At 40.6% G+C, this 26,320-nt stretch overlaps 1 protein-coding gene across 1 annotated transcript in view; it reads right to left on the bottom strand.

The window, feature by feature from the left end:
• The window catches only part of SIK2 (salt inducible kinase 2), a 131,781-nt gene that overhangs the window by 22,803 nt on the left and 82,658 nt on the right, over positions 1-26,320 (bottom strand). Inside the window, exons 5-6 of the mRNA XM_049778640.1 lie at positions 1,803-1,927; positions 1,238-1,361 (exon numbers count right to left, since the gene is read on the bottom strand). Of these exons, the coding sequence (XP_049634597.1) occupies positions 1,238-1,361; positions 1,803-1,927 (249 nt within the window). The remainder of the gene's footprint in view (positions 1-1,237; positions 1,362-1,802; positions 1,928-26,320) is intronic.

Here is a 26,320-nt window from a genome sequence, read left to right on the forward strand (position 1 = left end):
TGAGGCAAGAGCACTCCAGCATACCTTACTACCACACTCTAGCAGACTTTAGGAGCTTTACGAATGATGCAGCAGGACAATACACAGGAAACCTCATTTACTTCCCATTATGCAGACGCTTTGGGTACTACATTTTTTTCTGAATTTACATTATGCTCTTAAACACTCCTCCCATCTACTAACTTTCCCTCACTTGCTACATGAAAAAACACAGTTCTAAGCGTCATATACAAATTAATGCTACTAATCCTTACCACATCCCCATTAGGAACTATTGTTATTTCTCCTTTATTGACTGAGAAAGTAGAACTATAGAGAGGAGATGAAACTTACCACAGCCAGACCAGAGAGTGGTAAATTTGGCATTCAAACCAGATATTTTGGCTTGAAAGTTCTTACTCTCTACTGCTAGAGCACTATTTTTTTATTATTACTTATTTTATTTTATTTTTTGGCTTTTTGGTTTTTTTGGGCCACACCCATTTGATGCTCATGGGTTACTCCTGGCTAAGTACTCAGAAATTGCCCCTGGCTTGGGGGAAACATATGGGACGCCTGGGGATCGAACCTTGGTCTTTCCTTCGCTAGCGCTTGCAAGGCAGACACCTTACCTCTAGCGCCACCTCACTGGCCCTTATTTTTTTTATTATTACTTATAAATGAAAGCATGGATGGTAATGTGTGAACTGAACTACCTACCATTCATCACAACTCATCCAAGACTGGCAGAGATGATGATATTCCATTTCAAATCCAATAGTCCTCCTGATGGGTTTTTGTTTTGTTTTGGGGCCACACCTGGGGGTTATATCTTGGCTTTACACTCAGGAATTCCTCCTGATGGTGCTCAGGGGACTATATGGAATTCTGGGGATCAAGCATCCTATCTGCTACTCTCCCCTTCCCAGTGATTTTTATTTAACTTCTCAACTGCTTGCCAAAGAATACAGGATAGTCCATTTCAAACTTAGAGTAAAATGACTTTAAATTCGTATCTTCAAAGTGCTTTTCTAGTCTAAAATAAACCTGGGACATTTAGGTGGGAAACTTGCTGCTTTCAGGCAAGAGTAAGAAGAATGGAACTTTTCTCAACTACATGGAAGGGGATAATTATTTCTATGTTTTTTTTTTTTTTAAAGTCACTTTATTTGATATCCAAACTCTTAGAGATGCCAAGGCATCTCATTTAAAGTACATATTTTATAGAGCACAATCAGTGAGGTGAATGGGCCATTACCTTCTGACATAAAATATGGAATCCGGAATCTTCCTTCTAGAACTCTCTGCCTCAAGATTGGAAGAGTTGGTCCATCAAAAGGTAGAGCTCCACAGACGAGGACATAAAGAACAACTCCCATGCTCTAGGGAAGAAAACCATCATCATTTTCCTCCTGAGAACTTCAACTACACTTTTGTCTTCCTATATTTCCATCTCCAGAGCTATTAAAGTTAAATAGAGCAAAAAATTCCTCTTTGAATTTACTAGTTAGAATCTGGGGGGGAAAAATATCTAAAAAAAAACCTTGATTACTGCAGTAAAGTCTCTTATACTAAATACCAAGAGATCTGAACTTAATGTTTTCTGGTTACTATTTAACTTTAAATGGTGCTGAAAATTGGATGGTAATGCCTGTCCCTAGAAAGTTTTCTCCAAAACGCAATTCAATATGCTCTGGCGAATCCCAGTCCAGCAGACAGGGAAAGCGTAAACTATTGCCTATCTTTAAGGGAACAAATGCTTCAAAGATGAGCCAGAAACCAAGTGTTATTGATGAATGAAACAGAGCAAAGCAGAAAAATACCCAAATATCCAGCTGTGGTCCTTCGTACTGTTGTCCTTCAAAGACTTCCGGTGCTGCGTATGGAGGACTGCCACACCATGTTGCCAACAGTTCACCACTTTCAAAGAAGTTTCCAAAACCGAAATCTACGGGGATGGAAAAAAAACGTTACTTTCACCTATGTGCTCAAATGGTACTAAATCCTCTGTAATGAACTTACAGTATGTTATTGAAACAAATCAATACTATTCACTCTGGGAGGAGCAAAATTCAGCCTGGGATGCTTCCCTAGCCCTCAGTGTAATGAGCAAATATTAAGTATGTACAATATATTGATTGAATGTGCCAATAAATGAAAGAAAATGAGTGCGAGATCATAAAAAGACTTCAATTCCTGTTGAGTTCTTTTTTAGTGTGTTTGTTTGCTTTTTTCTTTTGGTCCATACTGGGTGAGGCCTGGAGTCCTGTGCAGTGCCAAGGATCTTACCCAGGGCTCCTACATGCAAAGGATGCTCTCTAGTCCTTTGAGCCATTTTCCTTCTTCCAAGTGAGATTTATTTTATTTTATTTTTTTTCGGGCCACACCCGTTTGATGCTCAGGGGTTACTCCTGGCTAAGCACTCAGAAATCGCCCCGGGGTTGGGGGCGACCATATGGGACGCCAGGGGATCGAACCTTGGTCCTTCCAAGGCTAGCACTTGCAAGGCAGACACCTTACCTCTAGCGCCACCTCGCCGGCTCCCCAAGTGAGATATTTTAAGGCTGAAGAAAATCTCACTAGTGGGGTAAGTTAAGATGTTTGCCTTGCAACTTGTTGATCTTGGTACAATCCCTTGCACTACAATATGGTCTCTGAGCACTGCTAGGGGTCACTCCTGAGCACCATCAAGCATTCCCCCAAACTAACAACACCAGCAAAACAAAAAAAAATGCGTACAAAACATTGATCAAAAAAACCCCGAAAACCCAAACAAACAAAATCAACCACTGTTGGTGTAGATTAACTTGAACAACAATTTCAGAATCTTAGTTACTCCATGATTAAGACCATCTCATGTGATTTATAAGGAAAGAAACAAAAGATTTAACTTAGACTGCTCTAACTAACAACCATTACTCTAGGGTGGCAAATAATAATAAAAAAATAATAAAGGTTATTTGTCTTTTTTTGTTTTGCCTTTTTTATTGTTTGTTCTTTGTTGTTGTATTCTTTGAACACTAGGTGATGTTCAAGGGGATACTTCTGGCTCTGCACTCAGATAGTGCTCAGGGGACATATGGGACACTGGGGGCTGAACCCAGGTTAGCCATGTGCAAGGCAAATGCCCGACCCTCTGTACCCCAAAAGGTTATTTGCCTTAAAAGAGAGAATTGAGTACAAGTCTCCTAGGCAACTATCTCTAAGTGTTAGGCAAGTGACTATGTGCAGCGCTCACAACCACGTGACAGCTCTACGGCCCAGCCACCACCTAACAATCCCAGCGTCCCCTAATTACTCATTCTGGGGATATATTGACATTCTATTTCAAGAGTTAATATCCTTCCTCTATATTAGTCATCCTGAATCTACCAGTATGCTCAGATGTTTTCAGTATGCATGAAGTAGAAAAGATATACTCAGTGAGTCCTGGTACAACCTGATGCAAACTTGGACCCTAAGCCATCACATTCCTATGTGGTCTCATACTCTTATGTGATGAACATTGTCTTAGTGACAGAAATTGATGTGGCTGCAGCAGTCCCCAGAACTACAAGGGCAGTGAGATTTCAGAGGGGTCTGGAAGCCTCTAGCTCCAGACAGATTGGCCACGGGCCATCCAGTGTGATCTTTGTGAGCTTTAATTTCTCTAGCACTGATCTAGTAAGTCTCTGTGGTCCACAGGCTGTTGTGAACTCACAAAACACCCTCTCTCCACACCTGTAGACTACACGAACACATCTGCCCCTGGGGGAAGCATTACTTAGCTGATGTAAAAGCTGTGCTCAATCCTTAACAACAGCCACAATTCCTGGCCCTACAGTTCCATGGCAGAGCATACTTAGGAAGTCAGAAAGATGTAGAGCTCATTTCCAGTTTTACCACTTTCTCACTTCAAGTCCCTGGGGTAAAAGATTTAATTTCTCTGAACCTTAGTTGCCGTATCTATGAATGTGGGTGAGGATAATCCACCTACACACACAGGATGCTGGGAGGATTCAATGAGATTAAAAATGTTTGCTGCCTGAGGTAAAGTATGGAATGTCAGCTTTCTTCTTAAGGGAAGCCGTCATTACCCAACTTTGCCTTTCAGAGCAAAGGCCCAGAGCCAGTAAATGGAGAAAAAGTGGTGGAGGTACAGCACCTTTGTGCACCCGAAGCCTAGAAACATTAACACTAGTGTAAAAAATGTTTCCTTAACATAAAAAAAAAAAAAAAAAGGGAAAGGAACAAAAGCACCTCAAACAAAACAGAAGGTGCTTGCGGGGGAAAGAACCTCAGGCTCTATCTAACCCTGGGGGAACCCCACTGTGGTCTGGTCTTGGCATTCAGGGCTTGAGACAGGTCCCCTCATATGGGGCGGACTAGGTCAGTCCTGCACTTGCTTTCCAAAATGACTCAGAGAACTCTTATCTTCTCAAATTTACCCCTGTGGCTAACCACTTACTTCACACCATACCCTGCCTGTCCTTGCCAATCCAGGGTTCTAGAATTCTAGAAAAGCTAAACTAGCAAATGCATCAAGAGGCTCACATACCACTTAAAGAGAGAGATGTTCACTCCACTCACACAGCACAGCATGAGCAGCACTGGGATGTGTTTAGAGATCCTGAAATAGGTACAATAATTGCTGTACTTGAAGCCATAATCACAGGATGAGTTTTAGTAGAAGTTGAGGCCATTCTCCAAATAGCATGGTCAAGTTTGAACATTTCAAAGAGTCATGGTGGAGTCCTGATTTTCTGAACTGGTCTTGAGTCTGGGGGAGAGACTTGAAGAGAGACTGGGACCAAAAGCCATCTAAACTTGGCCTGGCCTGGATGCTCCTAACAGGCAATAAAAGCAGCTCAGCTCTGGGAAGGGCAAGCCTCCACCACAGCTTTTGACATCTGAAACAAAGCAAGTCTCATATCGGTCACTTCAAAGTATACAGAAAAGATGCCACTTCCTGTCCTATAGGTAACAGATGAAAACAGGCACTTGAGCCTGTACGAGCATGCCTATATTCATTGTAGCATTACTGACAATAGCCAGATCTGGGAAAAAAAAAAAAAACTCAGGTGCCTGACAACAGATGAGTGGCTAAAGAAACTGTGGTACATATACACAATGGAATAATATGCAGCTGTCAGGAAAAATGAAGTCATGAAATTTTCCTATACATGGATGGACAAGGAAACTATTATTTTGAATGAAATAAGTCAGAAGTAGAAAGACAGAAACAGCATAGTCTCACTCATCTATGGGATTTAAGAAAAATAAATGACATTATTGTAATAGTACACAGAGACAATAGAGATAAAGGCTGGAAGGACCAGCCCATAATATAAAACTTGCCACAAAGAGTGGTGAGTTCAGTTAAAGAAATAACTACACTGAAAACTATCATGACAATGGTAGTGAATGAGAGAAATAGAAATGCCTGTCTTGAACACAGGCAAGGGGTGGGGGAGGAGGGAGATGGAGGGAATTGGTGGTGGGAATGTTGCACTGGTGAAGAGGGATGTTCTTTTCTAGAACTAAAACCCAATTACAAACATGCTTGTAATCATAGTGCTTAAATAAAGATATTAAAAAACAAAGGTTCCTCATAAAACTGGAAATTGAATTCCCATATGATCCAGCTATACCACTCCTAGGGGGTATACCCAAGTAACACAAAAACACAATACAAAAATACCTTCCTCACACCTATATTCATTGCAGTGCAATTTACAATAGCCAGACTTTGGAAACAATGAAGATGCCCTTCAACAGATGAATGGCTAAAGAGACTGTGGTATACATATACACAATGAAATACTATGCAGCCATCGGAGAGAGAAGTCATGAAATTCTCCTATACATGGAATCTATTATACTAAGTGAAATAAGTCAGAGAGAGAGAGAGAGATAGACACAGAATAGTCTCTACTCATCAATGGGTTTTAAGAAAAATAAAAGACATTATTGAAATAATTCCCAGAGATGAGAGCCAGAAGGACTGGCTCATGATATGAAGCTCACCATAAAGAGTGGTGAGTAAAGTTAGAGAAATAACTACACTGAGAACTATCATAACAATATCAATGAGTGAGGGAAACAGAAAGTCTTCTTGAATATAGGTGGGGGTGGCAGGAGGGAGATGGGGCATCGATGATGGGAATATTGCACTGGTGAAGGGGGTGTTCTTTTTTTTTTATTGCATTTTTTTTGTTTGTTTTTTTGTTTTTGGGCCACACCCAGTAACGCTCAGGGGTTACTCCTGGCTATGCACTCAGAAGTTGCTCCTGGCTTGGGGGACCATATGGGACACTGGGGGATCGAACCGCGGTCCGTCCAAGGCTAGCGCAGGCAAGGCAGGCACCTTACCTTTAGCGCCACCGCCCGGCCCCGGGGGGTGTTCTTTTTATGACTAAAACCCAACTACAAAATGTTTGTAATCACGGTGTTTAAATAAAGATATCATTTAAAATAAAATGAAATAAAAAAAAGTTGGAATCTGAAAACAATAAACACAAAAACAAAAGTGCTCACCGTGTGCCAGAAGCTAAGCTCTCTGAAAATGCATTTTTATAGCAACCCTAGGAAGTATCCTTATTTTAGGAGAAGTAAGGTGAGAAAAGAAGTACACTGCTAGACACTATGCAGTTTCAGAACTGGCATCGAAACCAAATCTGGCTACTAACCCCTAACCTCTAACCACCACCTTGATGTCCTTCCCTAGCATAGTGATCCGTGGCTAGTTCTGAGCAAGTTGATAATTATCAGGTTTAAGAAATGACAATGGAAAGACACAAAAAAATAAGACTTTAGGGGCTGGAGAGATAGCACAGCGGTAGGGCATTTGCCTTGCACAAGGCTGACCCAGGATGGAGCTGAGTTCAATTCCGGGCAATCCTTATGGTCCCCTGAGCCTGCCAGGACTGATTTCTGAGCAGAGCCAGGAGTAACCAGGAGTAGCCTCTGAGTGCCATTGGGTGTGGCCCAAAAACCAAAAAAAAAAAAAAAAAAAAAAAAAAAGACTTTAACTTTTCAGAAATCTGAGTAATTCAGGGTCCAGAGTGATAGCATGGTAGGTAGGGCATTTGCTTTGCATGTGGCCAACTCAGGTTCGATCCCCAGCATTCCATATGGTCCCTTGAGCCTGACAGGAGTGATTTCTGAGTGCAGAACCAGGAGTAACCCCTGAGCACCACTGGGTGTAGGCCCCCTCACAAAAAAAACAAAAAACAAAAAAACAAAAACAAAAAAAACAAACCCAAAAAACCCTAAATTGGGATAATTCATAATCTGCAGCTTTCTGCCTAAAAGTTTATAATCGAGTGAGGGGTGAGCGAGAGAGAAGAAATGTAAAAATGGCAGCACTAAACAAAATTTGCTTCTTATCATCATTTTCCCCCCAAATAGAGTGGATTTATGCTTCATCACACCAACCAAACCTTTTCATTCCTTCATGAGACATTGGAGAGTATGGATGCTCAATGACTATGTAAAAACAGAAGACAGTAACTGTGAAAGACTTGTAATTCACATTGCTCACAATAAAAACAAAATAAAACAAAACAAAAAACCAGAAGACAGTACCACAACAATGGAGAATACTAGAATAGACCACATTATTATCTGAATTTTGGAAAGTCTTATGAAGAAAAAAAAACCACTGGGCATTCCTGTCTTAGGCTAGACTCAGATGCAATGTGGCCTTGCTGGGAGGGAAAAAAACATTCTTTTAGCTTAATGGTTCCTTAATGTTCTGATTTACAAGTTTAATACCTAGATTGATGGCTCCTATAGCCCTCAATTTCCTCCCTGTTCACTCATAAAATGTATGCCATGCATTGCTGGATTTATACTGGATTTTATATATATTTTTACTTTTAATCTGGAAAGTATTTTAGATTTACAGGAGTTGCGATGATCAAAGAGACTTTTCTGTGTTTTTCATTCAACTCCCCCTAATATTAGCACTGTACAAACTATATTTGTACAGTGATCAAAACTAAGAAAGTAACATGGATTAAAAACTGTTAACTAACCACAGACCTAATTAATATTTCACTAACATTTCCATGAATGCTTAAGAGCAAATGTTTAAGACCACAGGATAGGGTAAGCTGCCAAATCTCCTGCACTTCTCCAATTTCTAATAGCCCCTCAATATTTTCCTTGCCTTTCACCACCACAAAGCATGTCAGGGATGTTTATAGGTGGTTCCTCAGCATTACCTAGCCTGAGGGTTGTTTTTCCATGATTAGCCTCAGATAAAAAAATTTGGGGAAGGCATCATCTAGGTGTGAAATCTTGCTTAGAAGACTATTCCAAGGGAGTATGTTATAAAGTCTAATTAAAGAAAGACTAATCCTAAGACACCATTTTATGTTTTATTTTAGGGCCACACATGATGGTGTTCAGGGACTATCTTGTGATCTTATGGTCTTGGGCCTTGGAGACTACGTATTTGCCGGCGTATAAGACGACCCTTCAACCCATGAAAAACTTCCTAAAAGTCTTAAAAGTAAGTTACAGGTTTCTTTGCTTGGCAGACACTTGGGGGCCTCCCCAGGCATCCCCTGACGGCTTGCCTCGGCTGAGGTGAGTGTTTGGGGGCCGGAGTTGCAGATCAGGCTGACTGCTGGACCCCTAGGCCCGGCAGACATTTTGGGACCTCCCCCAGCCTGCATCAACCTGGGAACTTTGACCTGATTCAGCATTAATCTCTTCAAGGCGTGTCTCGCTGGGGCTGCGTGTCTCGCTGGGGCTGTGAGTTTTCTGTTGGAGTTGTGGATTGTGCTGGTTTCTTTGCTTGGCAGACACTTGGGGGCCTCCCCAGGCATCCCCTGACGGCTTGCCTCGGCTGAGGCGTGTCTCGCTGGGGCTGTGAGTTTTCTGTTGGAGTTGTGGATTGTGCTGGTTTCTTTGCTTGGCAGACACTTGGGGGCCTCCCCAGGCATCCCCTGACGGCTTGCCTCGGCTGAGGTGAGTGTTTGGGGGCCGGAGTTGCAGATCAGGCTGACTGCTGGACCCCTAGGCCCGGCAGACATTTTGGGACCTCCCCCAGCCTGCATCAACCTGGGAACTTTGACCTGATTCAGCATTAATCTCTTCAAGGCGTGTCTCGCTGGGGCTGTGAGTTTTCTGTTGGAGTTGTGGATTGTGCTGGTTTCTTTGCTTGGCAGACACTTGGGGGCCTCCCCAGGCATCCCCTGACGGCTTGCCTCGGCTGAGGTGAGTGTTTGGGGGCCGGAGTTGCAGATCAGGCTGACTGCTGGACCCCTAGGCCCGGCAGACATTTTGGGACCTCCCCCAGCCTGCATCAACCTGGGAACTTTGACCTGATTCAGCATTAATCTCTTCAAGGCGTGTCTCGCTGGGGCTGTGAGTTTTCTGTTGGAGTTGTGGATTGTGCTGGTTTCTTTGCTTGGCAGACACTTGGGGGCCTCCCCAGGCATCCCCTGACGGCTTGCCTCGGCTGAGGTGAGTGTTTGGGGGCCGGAGTTGCAGATCAGGCTGACTGCTGGACCCCTAGGCCCGGCAGACATTTTGGGACCTCCCCCAGCCTGCATCAACCTGGGAACTTTGACCTGATTCAGCATTAATCTCTTCAAGGCGTGTCTCGCTGGGGCTGTGAGTTTTCTGTTGGAGTTGTGGATTGTGCTGGTTTCTTTGCTTGGCAGACACTTGGGGGCCTCCCCAGGCATCCCCTGACGGCTTGCCTCGGCTGAGGTGAGTGTTTGGGGGCCGGAGTTGCAGATCAGGCTGACTGCTGGACCCCTAGGCCCGGCAGACATTTTGGGACCTCCCCCAGCCTGCATCAACCTGGGAACTTTGACCTGATTCAGCATTAATCTCTTCAAGGCGTGTCTCGCTGGGGCTGTGAGTTTTCTGTTGGAGTTGTGGATTGTGCTGGTTTCTTTGCTTGGCAGACACTTGGGGGCCTCCCCAGGCATCCCCTGACGGCTTGCCTCGGCTGAGGTGAGTGTTTGGGGGCCGGAGCGCGGCCGCTCCGCTGCGCTTCGCGGCCGCGCACTCCACCTCGCCAATGAGTACCACCACAACACGTAGAAAAACCCACAGCGTAAGCGAGACAATGGGGAGACTACGCAGACCAACTTCAACCATAGAGAATGAAGATGGAAACTCTGATGACCCAACAACGACCAACTACCTAAGCAGTCTTTCAGAAATGGAGTTTAGAGACGAAATATGGAGGTTGCTATCAGATATCAAAGAAAGTATAAATCAGAGCACTAATAAAAATCAAGAGAATATGAAGACAGAAATCAGAAAACTCCAAACTGAAATATCAGATCAGATAACAGGTCTGAAAAACTCAATAGACGAATTGAAGAACATAATGGATGAGTTTTCCAACAGGTTAACAGCAGCTGAGGATAGAATTAGTGCTTTAGAAGATGAGATGCATAACAACTTTACACAGCAGAAGAGATTAGAAAAAAACCTCAAATCAAATGATCAGACAATGGAAAATTTACTCAAAGAATATGAGAAGATGAAAATAGAAGTCTTTGATAAGCTCAACAGAAACAACTTCAGAATCATTGGAGTTCCAGAGACCCAAGAAGAAAATCTTCAGGAAGAATCAATGGTTAAGAACATCATCACAGAGAAACTACCAGAGCTAAAGAAAACATGTGACCAAATCCTGCATGCCCGAAGAGTACCAGCTAAAAAAGACCCCAGTAGAAACACCCCAAGACACATCCTAGTCACCATGATGAAACCCACCGATAGAGATAGAATACTGCAAGCAGCAAGATCGAAAAGGGAAATTACATTCCACGGAGCATCCTTGAAATTTACAGCAGACCTGTCACCAGAAACACTCAAGGCCAGAAGGCAGTGGTGGGACGTAGTGGCAAAACTCAATGAAATAAATGCTTCGCCAAGAATATTGCACCCAGCAAAACTAAGTTTCAGGTTTGACGGATGTATACACGGCTTCACAGATAAACAACAGCTCAAAATCTTTGCAGACTCAAAACCAGCCTTAAAAGAAAAACTGAAAGATCTACTCTAAAAACAAGACAGAACAAAAAACACACCAAACTTCTACACAAAGATGGCAATAAATCCCATGACAATTATTTCTCTCAATGTCAATGGACTAAATGCACCAGTTAAGAGGCACAGAGTGGCGAAATGGATCAAAAAACTGAAGCCAACCTTCTGCTGTCTACAAGAAACACACCTGAATAGTCAGAATAAACATAGACTCAAAATCAAAGGCTGGAGGAAAATCATTCAAGCAAACAACACCCTTAAAAAAGCGGGGGTGGCCATACTAATATCAGATGACACAAACTTTATACTCAGAAAAATTGTAAGGGACAAAGATGGATATTATGTACTAATCAAGGGATTTGTACAGCAAGAAGAAATCACTCTCCTAAACATATACGCACCGAATGAGGGTCCAGCAAAGTATTTAATACAATTGTTGACAAATCTGAAGAAGGATATCAATAATAACACAATAATTGTGGGAGACCTCAACACAGGCTTGTCAACACTTGATAGGTCAACCAAATGGAAACCCAACAAAAATATACTAGACCTGCAAAAAGAAATGGATGAAAGAGGCCTAGTAGATATATATAGGGCACTCTATCCTCAGAAACCTGGATACACATTCTTTTCCAATGTACATGGATCATTCTCCAGGATAGATCATGTGCTGGCACATAAAACATACCTCCATAAAATAAAAAAGATAGACATTTTGCAGGCTGCCTTTGCTGACCACAAGGCTCTGAAGTTAGATGTGAACTGCAAAGGGACACAGAAGAAAAAAATTAACACCTGGAAGTTAAACAGCCTCATACTCAATAACCAGTGGGTCCGAGATGAAATCAAGGAGGAAATCAAAAGGTTCCTGGAAACAAATGACAATAAAGACACAAACTATCAGAACTTATGGGACACAGCAAAAGCAGTACTGAGAGGAAAATTTATAGCTTTGCAAGCACACATCAGGAAGGAAGAAGGAGCTTACCTGAGTAGCTTAATGACACAGCTAATAGAACTAGAAAGTGCTCAACAAAAGGACCCAAAAATAGGGAGACAGAAGGAAATAACAAAGCTGAGAGCAGAAATCAACGAAGTGGAAACCCAAAAAACAATCCGAAAGATCAACGAAAGCAGAAGTTGGTTCTTTGAAAAAATAAACAAGATTGATAGACCATTGGCAAAACTCACAAAGCAAAAGAAAGAGAGAAACTTGATAACGCGTATTAGAAATGAGAAGGGGGAGATCACTACAGATACTGCAGAGATTCAAAGGGTATTCAGAGAATACTTTGAGAAACTCTATGCCACTAAATATGAGAACCTGGAAGAAATGGATAAATTTCTGAACTCATATAACCTTCCACGGTTGAATAAAGAAGAGGTAGCATATCTAAACACCCCCATCACTATTGAGGAAATTAAAACTGTAATCAAAAATTTACCCAAAAACAAAAGCCCAGGCCCTGATGGATTCACGAATGAATTCTTTCAAACCTTTCAAGAGGAACTACTACCAATTCTGGCCAGGCTCTTTTATGAAATCGAAAAAACAGGAATACTTCCAAATAGCTTTTATGAAGCCAACATCACCTTAATACCAAAACCTGATAGAGATGCTGCCAAAAAAGAAAATTACAGACCAATATCCCTGATGAACACAGATGCAAAGATCCTCAACAAAATCCTGGCGAACAGGATCCAGTGCCTCATCAAGAAGATCATTCACTTTGATCAAGTAGGTTTCATCCCAGGAATGCAAGGATGGTTTAACATCCGTAAATCTATTAATATAATACACAACATAAACAACAACAAAAATAAAAATCACATGGTCATATCAATAGATGCAGAAAAAGCATTTGATAAGGTTCAACACCCATTCTTGATTAAAACTCTCAGCAAGATAGGAATAAAAGGAACCTTTCTCAATATAGTCAAAGCCATCTACCAGAAGCCAGTGGCAAATATTATCCTCAATGGAGAAAAACTAAAATCCTTTCCTCTAAATTCTGGTACAAGACAAGGCTGTCCTCTCTCACCACTCCTATTCAACATAGCACTGGAAGTACTTGCTATAGCGATTAGGCAAGAAAAAGATATCAAGGGAATTCAGATAGGAAAGGAAGAAGTCAAGCTCTCACTGTTTGCAGATGACATGATACTCTACTTAGAAAACCCTAAAGACTCTACCAAAAAGCTTCTAGAAATAATAGATTTGTATAGCAAAGTGGCAGGATACAAAATTAACACACAAAAATCAATGGCCTTTTTATACACGAATAATGATAGGGAAGAAATGGACATTAAGAGAACAATCCCATTCACATTAGTTCCACACAAACTCAAATATCTTGGAGTCAACCTGACTAAAGATGTGAAGGATCTATACAAAGAAAACTACAAAACACTGCTCCAAGAAATAAGAGAGGACACGCGGAAATGGAAACACATACCATGCTCATGGATTGGCAGGATCAACATCATTAAAATGGCAATACTTCCAAAAGCATTGTACAGATTTAACGCGATTCCTCTAAAGATACCCATGACATTTTTCAAAGAAGTGGATCAAATACTTCTGAAATTCATCTGGAACAACAAACAACCTCGAATAGCTAAAGCACTCCTTGGGAAAAGGAATATGGGAGGCATTACTTTCCCCAATTTTAAGTTGTATTACAAAGCAACAGTTATAAAAACAGCATGGTATTGGAATAAAAACAGACCCTCAGATCAGTGGAATAGGCTTGAGTACTCAGAGAAGGTTCCTCAGACATATAACCACCTTGTTTTTGATAAAGGAGCAAAAAATCCTAAATGGAGCAGGGAAAGCCTATTCAACAAGTGGTGTTGGCACAACTGGTTAACCACTTGCAAAAAAGCGAACTCAGACCCCCAGCTAACACCATATACAAAGGTAAAATCCAAATGGATTAAAGACCTTGATATCAGAACTGAAACTATAAGGTATATAGAACAACATGTAGGTGAAACACTCCAGGACATTGAGACTAAAGGCATCTTTAAGGAGGAGACAGCACTTTCCAAGCAAGTGGAAGCAGAGATAAACAGATGGGACTATATTAAGCTGAAAAGCTTCTGCATCTCAAAGGAAATAGCGCCCAGAATACAAAGGCCACCCACTGAGTGGGAGAAATTATTCACCCAATACACATCAGATAAAGGGCTAATATCCAAAATTTACAAGGTACTGACAGAACTATACAAGAAAAAAACAACTAACCCCATCAAAAAATGGGGAGAAGAAATGAACAGACACTTTGAAAAAGAAGAAAGGCAAATGGCCAAAAGGCACATGAAAAGATGTTCAACATCACTAATCGTCAGGGAGATGCAAATCAAAACTACTATGAGGTACCACCTCACGCCACTGAGATTGGCACACATCACAAGAAAGGAAAACAAGCAGTGCTGGCGGGGATGTGGAGAGAAAGGAACTCTTTTTCACTGCTGGTGGGAATGCCGTCTAGTACAACCTTTATGGAAAGCGATATGGAGATTCCTTCACAAACTGGAAATTGAGCTTCCATACGATCCAGCTATACCACTCCTAGGAATATACCCAAGAAACACAAAAATACAATACAAAAAACCCTTCCTTACTCCTATATTCATTGCAGCGCTATTTACAATAGCCAGACTCTGGAAACAACCAAGATGCCCTTCAACAGATGAGTGGCTGAAGAAACTGTGGTACATATACACAATGGAATACTATGCAGCCATCAGGAGAGATGAAGTCATGAAATTTTCCAATACATGGATGTACATGGAATCTATTATGCTGAGTGAAGTAAGTCAGAGGGAGAGAGAAAGACGCAGAATGGTTTCACTCATCTATGGGCTTTAAGAAAAATGAAGGACATTTTTAACAATATCTCAGAGACAAGAGAGATGAGGGCTGGTAGGTGCAGCTCAGGACATGCAGCTCATCACATAGAGTGATGAGTGCAGTTGCAGAGATGACTACACTGAAAACTATCATAAAATGTGAATGAATGAGGGAAGTAGAAAGCCTGTCTCGAGTACAGGTGTAGGGGGGTGGGGAGGAGGGAGATCTGGGAAATTGGTGGTGGGAATGTTACACCGGTGAAGGGGGGGTGCTCTTTACATGACTGTAATCATACAACTATAATCATGTTTGTAATCACGGTGTTTAAATAAAGATAAAAAATAAAAAAAAAAAAAAAAAAAAAAAAAAATAAAAGTAAGTTACTTCTTAAAAACAAGAGGGGTGTGGATCACTCGTCCCTGAAGCTGGAACAAGTTTCAGCATGCCATATACCAGCATATAATATGACTCCCGATTTTTAAGAAGTTTTTCATGGGTTGAAAGGTCGTCTTATACAGGGGCAAATACGGTAATCCTGATTTCTTGTTTGAGGTGGTGTCTGCTGAGTTTTTCCATTGTAAACTTATTATTTTTTTCTTTATATTCATTTTTTTTAGAGAAGATACACTGACACCATACATATCCTGCTGTTCCTCCTTAAACTTTTATCACTAATACTAGCATTAACTGGTGACCCTGATTACAACAAAAATACCTATGAAGTTCTATTGATGAGTTTCCATTTCCCTCATTCCTTTTTGATGACACTTCTTCATTGAAATTTTTTATTTCTTTAATAAAATTTTAATGGAGGGGCCGGAGAGATAGCACAGTGGCGTTTGCCTTGCAAGCAGCCGACCCAAGACCTAAGGTGGTTTGTTTGAATCCCTGCGTCCCATATGGTCTCCCGTGCCTGCCAGGAGCTATTTCTGAGCAGACAGCCAGGAGTAACCCCTGAGCACCGCCAGGTGTGGCCCAAAAACAAAAACAAAAACAAACAAATAAAATTTTAATTGAATTGCCATGAGATACAGTTACAGTTACAAAGTTGTTCGTGATTGAATTTCAATGTCCAACACCCATCGCTTAACCAGTGCATGTTTTCTGCCCCTTGACATCTTTGAATAGGAGTTGTTCCTACTTTCCCTTTTATCTACTTATTATGTATCATTTAAAATACTGTAATAATTAAGCTATTTATTTTATTCTTTTTTTTTAAATTTCGGGCCAGATCTGGCTAAGATCAGGTATTCTTTCTGGCTCTGTGCTCAGAAATTACGCCTGGTGGACTTGGGGAACCATATAGGGATGCCTATATGGAGACAGAACCCAGGTTAGCTGTGGGTAAAGCAAGTAAGCCCCCTCCCCACTGTACTATTGTTCGGGTGCTAATATGCCCTTATCCTTTACAGATTACATTTTAGGTGTTGAGTATGTAGCTCAGTGTTGGAGCACACACATCTGTGAGGTCTTAGGTTCAATCCCAGGCATTTTAGGACAAGAGAGTTAGTACAGTGGGTATGATGCTTGCCTTGTAAGTGGCCTAAGTAAGGGTGGATCCCCAGCAATGCATACAGATTCCCTAAACACAGAGCAATGAGCACCTTGGGGTATGCCTCTGCCTCTCTTCTCCTCCAAACACCGCTCCCCCAATTCAGTTCATTTTATTTTAAGCATTTCCATTTTTTTGGCACCTGAAAAGCAACACTAAGATCTAGATGTTTTCATTAGAACTGGACTGTCACTGCTTCTGGGCTCTATCACAGAATGCATGAAATGATAATTTTTGTATACACATGACTATTTATTTTGTATCTATGTATTTAAAATACCTTTCCCCCCAAATAATCCATGAGTCCATTCTGTTATTTCTCATTCTAATTCAAGATTCAGTTTAGCATTATCTATGCTGAGACTATTTTTATTCATACATGATTGAGAAACCCTGACAAAATTTTGAAGGTAGAAGTTTTTCTTCTGCAGTAATTTGTCATTTGTGTGGGAGTAATTGTTTCAACTCTCCCTTATAACATAGCTTGAATTTGTCATGATCAATCATGATTTCCAACATTTCTTGAACAGTGTAGAAAAAAAAAAACCCAACTTTTTCTCAAAGAACCTCTTAGCTTCTCAATTTGAAGAAAGTTCAATGTAAAATCACAAGAAACTTTAGAAACAGGTTGACAACTAATCTTGAGACATGATCAATGAATTCAAACATTCTCTCCAAAACACTTATGTCAGGTCTACTTTGGATGAAGCATTTTATACTTTGAATTTCTGTAGATCTCATTTAAACCTGATGATTTAACACCTCCCCTCTCAATGCAGTAGGATGGTCCTTACCCCATAAAGTTCAAAGTGCTTAACTGAGAGCTGGTGAGATTGCAGCTCTTTCCTTGCATATGGCAGACCCTAGTATGATCCCTGGCACTGCAGATGGCTCTCAAAGATTGCCTTAGGTTACAGACCCAGTAAGAGACCCTGAGTACTGCTAGGTGTGGCCCCTCTCCATCCACCCTTAAGCCTCCCCCAAATAAATAGAAGAAAGGTCTTAATTGATTTACTTAAGTGTCTACAGCTGCATGTGGCTTAGTCACTACTCAAAAACAAGCTTTGAACTTGAAGCCAGATACTCCTTTTCAGCATATCAGAGTTTTAAGAATGCCACTAGACAGAGAAGTTTAATCCAATCCAACTGAAAATTGAAGGTAAGATTGTCAAAAGGTTGTTACATTACATAGAGGCACAGTTTTTCTAATTTATCCCTCTGCCAGTTAATAAGGGCTTTTTCTTCTTTACAATAATGGATGATAGTTTAACAAGGAAACAGGAATAATTAAGATGTTTACAAAGAAAATGTCAAAACTATATACTTCCATTCATTTTAGGACTCTATATTCATTTTAAGAATACATGATCTGCTAAATAGACACATCTGTTCTTTTCATGCTGTGATGTTGTGATAAATAAGAGCAAAATTGAAAGCTGGAGAGATAGGACAGAGGGAAAAGCATGTACTTGCATGCAATTGCCCTGAGTTCAATTTCTGAGCCATTGCAAGAGTGAACTCTGAGCTCAGAGCCAGGAAGGAGTAAATCCTGAGCACCACTGGGTGTAGCCCCCACTAAACATCACCCCCCCTAAAAAAAAAAAAAAAAAAAGAACATATGTTTGGTTTTCCATCTCATTTCTGGCACAGAGTTCCTAAACCCTTGGAATTACCTAAGTGACACAATAGTCATAAAAGTTCCTTCTGTTACATTAATCAGTGATTTTTGGAAAGCACCCAGGAAGGAGACTGTTTGCCTAGTAGAAACAACCATAAGCAATTTGAAACTATCAGTGCTTTCTATCCCTTCATCTGCTCCTATAATGTAGCTTCCCTTGGAATCTAAAGGCCCAATTCAAAAAGCTTCTGGTCTGCTGAACATGTGGATTTAATGAGAGAGGCACCCTGGAGAGAGCAAGGTAGATCCAAGTCCACTTGCTACATGCCTTGCCCTATGTAGCTCTTCTATCCACATGTTCCTTACTACATCATTTTTATCAGAAACTTGTAATTGAAAAAAACACCGTTTATCAGAAACTGGTAATTGAGAGAAGAAAATGTTTCTCTGAGTTGCTCTAGCGGATGAACTGTACTCATGAAAGTGGGGGGGGGGTAGGACTCTCATAAATAGGTCACCAAAAAGCACAAATAGCAGGTGGAAGGTGACTCCACCTGAAGTGGCGCCAAAGGGTAATCTTGAACTGTAGGTTAGTCAGAGAACTGCTTATAACTGTAGGAACCTTTTAGACATTTGACAATGATATCTATATGTGTGTACACATATACATACAAACATACAGTCCCATTTCTACAATATAGAGGTATGCACTATGAAGTTTTTCTTGAACAGTGGCTTTGAAATTTTCTGATATATTTCCAGGTTTGAGTGTGGTGCAGATGTAAATAGGGCAGAAGGCCGGGAAAGTAGTTGATTACAGAATAGACAGCTGCTGTTGAGGGACCCTGATGGAAATCTATTTGATCTCAAAAGCCCTCAGTACCTCTTACCTAGCAAACTGTAACAGACCAGGGCTTTATTTGCCAACAGTACCTTCCTGATAACAACATCAATTATTATTGTTCTCATTAAATAATATAATCAATATCCAAATATGCTAACAGAGGCCAATGTTTTAGAAATAATGGGATCTCACAGAGTTAACAAGTTGATTCTGATGATTATTATCTGATAGGAACCAAGCACCTAAGAGAATTTGGGGGATGCACACCTGGTGATGCTCAAAGGTTATTCCTGGTTTGCGCTCAGGAATTACTCCTGGTGGTACTTGAGGGACCATATGGGATGCCAGGGATTGAACCCAGGTTGGCCACTTGCAAGGTAAACACCCTCCCAAGTGTACTTGGGAGAGCTCTGGCTCTCCAAGGACACTCTTGAATAGTTAGGAAATAAAGGAAAACCACAAGCTGTGGAGAAAAGAAGTTGCTAAACAACCTGCAAACATTTACTGTTGATGATTTTGATTCTTAAATATTTTTGGAGCTTTTATTTAAATGACAAAGAGTAAATAGGATAAGTCAATAGGCAAAGGTAAAATGTTTTCATAATAAACAAATAAAACAGGGCCTGGAGAGATAGCACAGCGGTGTTTGCCTTGCAAGCAGCCGATCCAGGACCTAAGGTGGTTGGTTCGAATTCCGGTGTCCCATATGGTCCCCCGTGCCTGCCAGGAGCTATTTCTGAGCAGACAGCCAGGAGTAACCCCTGAGCACCACCGGGTGTGGCCCAAAAACCAAAAAAAAAAAAAAAAAAAAAAAAAAAAAAAAATTAAAAAAAAAAAAACCCAAATAAAACAGAAAATAGTTCTTCAAGCTAAGAAAAAGTGATATCTAAGAATCAATGCAACAAAGCAATTTTTAATCTTTAGTACTGTTATAACACCTAATTATAATTTTAAAAAATCCTCCCACAGACCCATGGACAGTTATGGGATTAAATTTATTCTTGTTTCTAAAATTTCCACTATCATTCTTGGTATTTGAATAGGTGTAAAGAAGGCGTCTGTGAGGAAATGAAAGCTGACATACAGAAGGTAGGAGAGTGGTAGAGAAGAGCTGACCCAGTCAGTGCCCAAATGGATCCAGCCAAGCCGGCAGCCAATACTGACGTCAACACATACTTTACTGGCCTCCAGGACACCACGGAAAGGTCAGCCGAGCAGTTTACTTCCAACCTCAGCTGCGCTGCCTGCCTACCTGGCAGGAGGGATTGAGCACCGCCCACAGCAGAGATGAAATGTGATCCCGCTGACAAGTTTGAGGCTCTTGGAGGTCAGTGACTAAGATGAACCAAATAAAAAAGCTTTCTTCGCTCAAAATGGAAGGGAAGGGCATGGGCGATCCAAGCCAAACTCAAACCAAACACGTGGGGGCTCTTCCATATACCAGGGTTAAAGTGCCATGAATGCTTTGCACACTGAAGGATAAAGACAGGGTCTCATGTGTTTGCCCATGCAAAGCTCCTTTCATATTTTACATAATCCCACTGGTAAGAAGTTACAGACACAGATGACCATTAATAAAATTTTACCTTTAGAACCCATTTTAGTGTTCTTCTCATTCTAGGGAACAATACTTAAGTTATATAGAGAAATATGTGTGTGTGTGTGTGTGTGTGTGTGTGTGTGTGTGCGCGCATAAACAGAAATCCTGCTTCAAGCTTTCTCAATCAGTGAGAAGATTATGAAGCGATGATCAGGAATGACGGTCACTCATGGGTGATCAGTAAATGCAGAAGAGGAATACTCCATGGGCTAATCACAAGTGTCTTGTAAGGCACAGTTTGGGTTGGTTAATCACACCCCTCACTATCTCTAAAGTCTTTCTCAGAAAAAAAATTAATTTGCATCAAGCAGAGGTAATTTGAAAAATAAATAATAAATTTTTCTTTTTCCTCTGAGATTTGTATTAATAAAGCCTTCTGGTCTTGGACATAAAAAAAAGGTGACAGGGATTATACTCTCAAATTTTAAGGATATGATCTCACATGAAATAAATTACACTGAGTACAAATCCTATTTGAATAAACATTCAGTAAAATAACAGTGCCTGGAACTTTAACAATAACTTAACATTGGGGCGGGCAGGAGACAGTATAGTGGGTAAGAGAGCTACCCTGGATTTGATCCCTGGAATCCCATATGCACACTAGGAGTGCTGCTTGATTGCAGAGCCAGGAGTAAGCCCTGAATGTCAACAGGTGTGGTCCAAAAACCAATCAACCAACAAACCAAACCAACAGTAATTTAATGCTTAAGTAGCACTGTTAGAAGTTCTTTGTAGGTACTAACAGGGAATCACCATCATGTGCACTTTTTTTTTTAAATTTTTATTGAAACCATTGTGAATTACAAAGTCCTTCATAGTTGGATTTCAGGCATCAAGTGACAGTGAATTAGGGCCATTCCCACCAATTGTGTTGACTTCCTCCCACCAAAGTTCCCAGCATGCATCCTATACCTCCACCTTTAGCTCCCTGGCCTGCCAGTTTAAGAGGCCTATTTTAAGTTTAGATTGTTATTGTTTGGGTCTCTTGATATTATTGTTGTTGACTTTGATTTGGATATTTAGTTCTGTTCTTTTTATTTTCTGCACCACTGCACCTGAGACTACTTGGCCCCTGACCCCCATCCTCTTTTTGTTTTTTCCTCAAATTTGTAGAAAAATGCAGAAATATGAAGTAAAACAAAGTAATTCATGTCTCAAAGTTCTATGAAAAAGGCAGAAGCCCCTATCTAAAAGATAAAAATAAGATTAAAAATATCAAAAAAAAAAAAAAAAAGAGGGACTGGTGGTAGCAGGTTTTGTTTGTTTATTCTGTATAGGAGCAGCAAACATTGGGGAAATTACAAAGGAAATGCCCTTAGCCTAAAAAAAAAAAAAAAACAGGTTGTCCCTACCCATGAAGCATGCTGACATAGACCAACTACAGGCTCCAGGCATACCAATTGTCCAACCCCAAGGTCTTTTTTCTTGGTCCCAGGTAAAGTTCTCCTTAATCATGGTTGTTGCAGTCAGGCTTCTGTAATTAGAGATCTTAGTTTTTGAACAGATCTTATGTTGAAGCTGGGGTGTCACGGCTTGTCTTCTGATTTCATCTCACTGTTAGGTGGCAGGGCAGGAAAACCTGCCCTGAAAGCAAGTTGTTGTTTTCTAGTTGTCAGGGTATCATATGATCCCATCCTGGAACAAGTCAGTGCGAGGGTAGCATTAGGGCCTCCTGAGGTGGAAGTTTTGATTCCTGGTGCTGGTGCAGAAAACCATGCTGGTTCCAAGGATGGAATCCAAGGTTCAGGGTTGAACAGTCAATGTCCAATCAACTGAGGCCCAAGTCAGTCACTATGACAAATGTTTAGGGTAAAAGGTGCCCCTGTATGATAAAATTTATGAGTTCTTATCCCTAGTAGAGAAGAACTTCTTTCTATACTTAAGATGTACCCATTTTAATGTGCAAAAAGGAACAATGGCACACAAAACTACTGGAGCATATGGGGGTAAAAATAACAAGCTAGTCAATCCCTATAACCTAATTCTAACCTGAATTTAGATCCCAGGAGAAACTTATCTACTAGCATTTCCTACTAAGCAGATCCAAGAAAGGGATGAGGAAATATAAGTAAATACACATTAAGGATTATAACTATTAAGGAAATACACCTAAAGAAATATACAAAGGAAATATGAAAATTCCCCATGTGCACTTCTTTCATTCTCACTTCATAGATAGGAGGAGATTGAGAATAGATAAGATGGACAAGGAAGGCAAGTTGTTCACAGGTACACAGCTAGAAAGTGGCAGAGCCAGGATTCAAGTGTAGGTAGCCTGGCTTCATATTTTTACCCATTACCCAGTACACTTCCTGTCTCCAACCTTATCATTAATGTGGTTCTTGAAAGGCAGATTAATCTCTTTAATAAAGAAGGGAACATAGAGTCTGGATACAATAATCAGTTGAAGGCCACACAATTGTGGTCATAGAGTCAGAATCTACATTGGTACTGTCTGACATCAAACTTCATATTCATCATGTGGAGCCTTGTTTGAGTTATGAAATATTTTTCAGATGCTGGGTGGGGTCTCATGACTTAGACAAGAACCATACACAGCTGTGGGTGGCTCTCTGACAATTAGTGTCTGAAGTCTCATCCAGTCTCATCATTCCTCAGGTATCACACATAGTAGACTCCAGGGACCATATGAGGTGCTGAGGACTGAATCTGGGTCAGTTGTGTACAAATAAGTGCCCTACCCACTGTAAAATCTCTCTGGCCCTGGGAAGAAATTCTTTAGTCACACTACCACATGTAAACTTTTGATGGCCTCTTATGACCTGACAGATTCAGGCCCTCTTCCAGTCTTTCCTTTTAGTACTTATGTTCTACCAGTTCAGGCCTGTAGTCTCCCTCTGCACCTGGTGTTCTCAGCATATGTTGATTCACTTGCTTAATCTGAATCATCATGAATCCCTCTTAAGGATGAATCAACCAGCCCTGCCTCACTCATCACATTCTTCTTTACCCTGGATCTTTTTTCCCTCTCCTTTAATCTCACTAGAAATGCCCTCTTTTTAATCAAGTCTTAACTAATAATTTCTTTGATTCTTTTAGGCAGCAGTTAGTAAAGTTATCTTTCTGTATCATGCCTACTTCAAGATATGGTTATGAGAAAATTTTTGTGGAGAGAGTAGAGTTGAAAGTTGGTTTTTTTTTTGGTTTGTTTATTTTGTTTTAAAATATCTAAACTTAGTTCAGGCACACATTAGAAGCTTACTAAACATTTACTGAATTTTGAGGTTGATAGTATTGAAGATGACTAAAAGAACGCGAGCAAGACAATATTTGCATGCATAGCAGAGTGTCCACTAGTGAGGAAAGGATTCCAGCATACTAATGTGAAAACAGACTGATGGGGCCCAGTGAGAGAATGCACCATTGAAGTATTGAACCACTGAGCCTTTTCAAGTAATGCTTGGAAACTGCTGCACAATGCGGTGCAAGGGACACAGACACTGTGGACAGAGAAATTCTGAATTCCAGGTTTGTACTTAGTGTCACCTTAGTAAGTCACTGAACCTCTCTGTTTCAGCTTTTTCATTTAAAAACTGGAAAGGGGAATGCAACAAATTAATGTTGCTAAGAAGATTAAATGATACAAATGTTGAGCAGAAAAAAAATAAAGGAGAGCTTACTAAAGTTCAAAAATAAAAAGTAACTGTAGTAAAATGCAGGAGATGGGTTGAAGGGAAGGGGGGCATTGGTGGTGGGAATGTTGTGTTGGGGAAGGGGGGGTGTTCTAGTAATGACTGAAACCCAATTACAATCATGTTTGCTATCATGGTGCTTAAATAGTTTATATAAAAAAAACCAAACAAATATTGAGCAGAGAACCTGAATTAGTTCTGTGTAAATTGTTATGCTATTTTAACCAGAGAGAAAAACTATGGGCATCTGACATTTGCCTATCTTCTATACAATACTGAAACCTTAAAATTTAGATATTCAAAAGTAAAATATATACATAGCAAAGGAAAAATATCTGTAGATATATATTAGAAATACTGAAAAGTTTACCTACTGATAGGCCAGACTATGGTGAGAACATGATAGCTAGGCAAACTTGGTTATACGTGTAAAGGAAGTTTGCAAGTTTTCCCTGTATTTCATTTTGGCATTTTCTTAAGATGCCAGCAACAGTGTACTTTGCGATACCTATTGCATCTAACTCACATGTCTCACCTTTCTCTGCCCAAAGCGACTTCCATAGCCCCATGAAGTCACTGCTTTGGCCAAAATGGAAGATAAGAGTGAAAGGATTTCCCTGTTTTATGTGGTCACAGACTTCAAAACACAAGAGTATTTTCTAAGGAATGTAGCCGATAGTTTAAAGACGTAAACAAACAAACAAACTTCAAGACAAATGCATTACAGAAGGTTGGCACGAAGGAGTGAAATGAAGAAGACCAGTCAAAAGGGCCAAAGGAGGAAACACAGCCACAGTGGGAAAAGCAAACACACAGAGGAAACAATGGAAACACAAACTCTGTGAATTAACATTTCAAGAGAAAAAAAATCTTTGTGGATATTTTTACATGCACTTAAGGGAACTATAATAAATGAACTAAAAGACCTTATTTTAGGGGCCAGAGATACTGTAGGGTTTAAAGCACATGTCTCGTGTGTGGCCAACCCTGGTTGGACATGGACCCTGTATTCATAAGCACAGCACTGAGGGACCCCCAAGAACTGCCAAGTGTGGTTCAAGAATCCCTTGAGCACCATTGGGGTGGCCTAAATGATCCTGAGTTGCCAGCCTGGTGGCTAAGAATCTCAGGGAGGCCAGGTCTCCTGAACACTACTTAGGAGAGCTCCCTGTTTACCCCCAAATACTTTGCTTTATTCTGGCAATCCCATTAGAGAATAAATCACAGACCACAAGAATGGACAATCCCTTCCCAGAACTTCACATTTCAGGGAACTCCAGGGAATTTCACGCTTCTTTGAAACATGTTTAACACTGGCTTTCACAACTTGTTATTAAAATTAAAGGAAAACTTAAAGGTAAGTAATAAGTATTTTTCTTCCACAAGATAATCCACACAAAAACAAGTGGTTAATGTGGCTCGAGTGATAGCAGAGTGAGTAGGGTGTGTGCCTTATAGGCGTCAAGCGGAGTTTGATTTCCCCACATCCCATGTGGTCCCTGAGCCTGCCAGGAGTAATTTCTGAGTGCAAAGCCAAGTAACCCCTGAGCAGCACTAGGTGTGGCCCAAAAACCAAAACTAAACCAAAAACAAACCAAAAAAGTGGTTAATAGCACAGAAAGAAACCAGCAAAATGCACCAAAATCAGAAGGTTTTCATTTCTATTTTCTATGACCAGGCGAAACCCCCAACAGTTTCTTTCTCCCAAAAGAAATTAATCTAGTAAGTATCCAAACTAGCCAGACAGTCAATTATTTCTTTGTGCGCTTCTCTCATTTGAATATTTCTTTGTTCTTTAATCATCCTAGAACAAAATACCACAGCTTGCCTCTAAGCTCAGCTTTTGCTTCAGACTCTGCATCTTCTTCAAAATCAATCTCCTTTCCTTCCTCAACCCTGTTGCAGCTGCCGGAGTTCAGCCTTACATGTCCATGGCTGTACCACCCCATTAGATTCCTTATTGACCTTCCTGTCTGTAGTCTCACCACATCTCCCTCTAATCTTCACTGTGCTGCTTGAGACATCTTTTCAATATGCAAATCTAATTGTGTTATCCCACTTCCCCACTTCCATTTCACCCTGAATTTTCAACAGAAAATCTGTACAGAATATAAAAAAAAAATCTACAGAATAAACTTTAAGTTCTTTTCACAGCATTTAAAATCCTCATACTCTGCTTTTTGTCTACCTGCTCCTACTGTTTCAATC

This window comes from Suncus etruscus, chromosome 8, assembly GCF_024139225.1.
Source record: "Suncus etruscus isolate mSunEtr1 chromosome 8, mSunEtr1.pri.cur, whole genome shotgun sequence".
NCBI classification, from domain to species: domain Eukaryota; kingdom Metazoa; phylum Chordata; class Mammalia; order Eulipotyphla; family Soricidae; genus Suncus; species Suncus etruscus.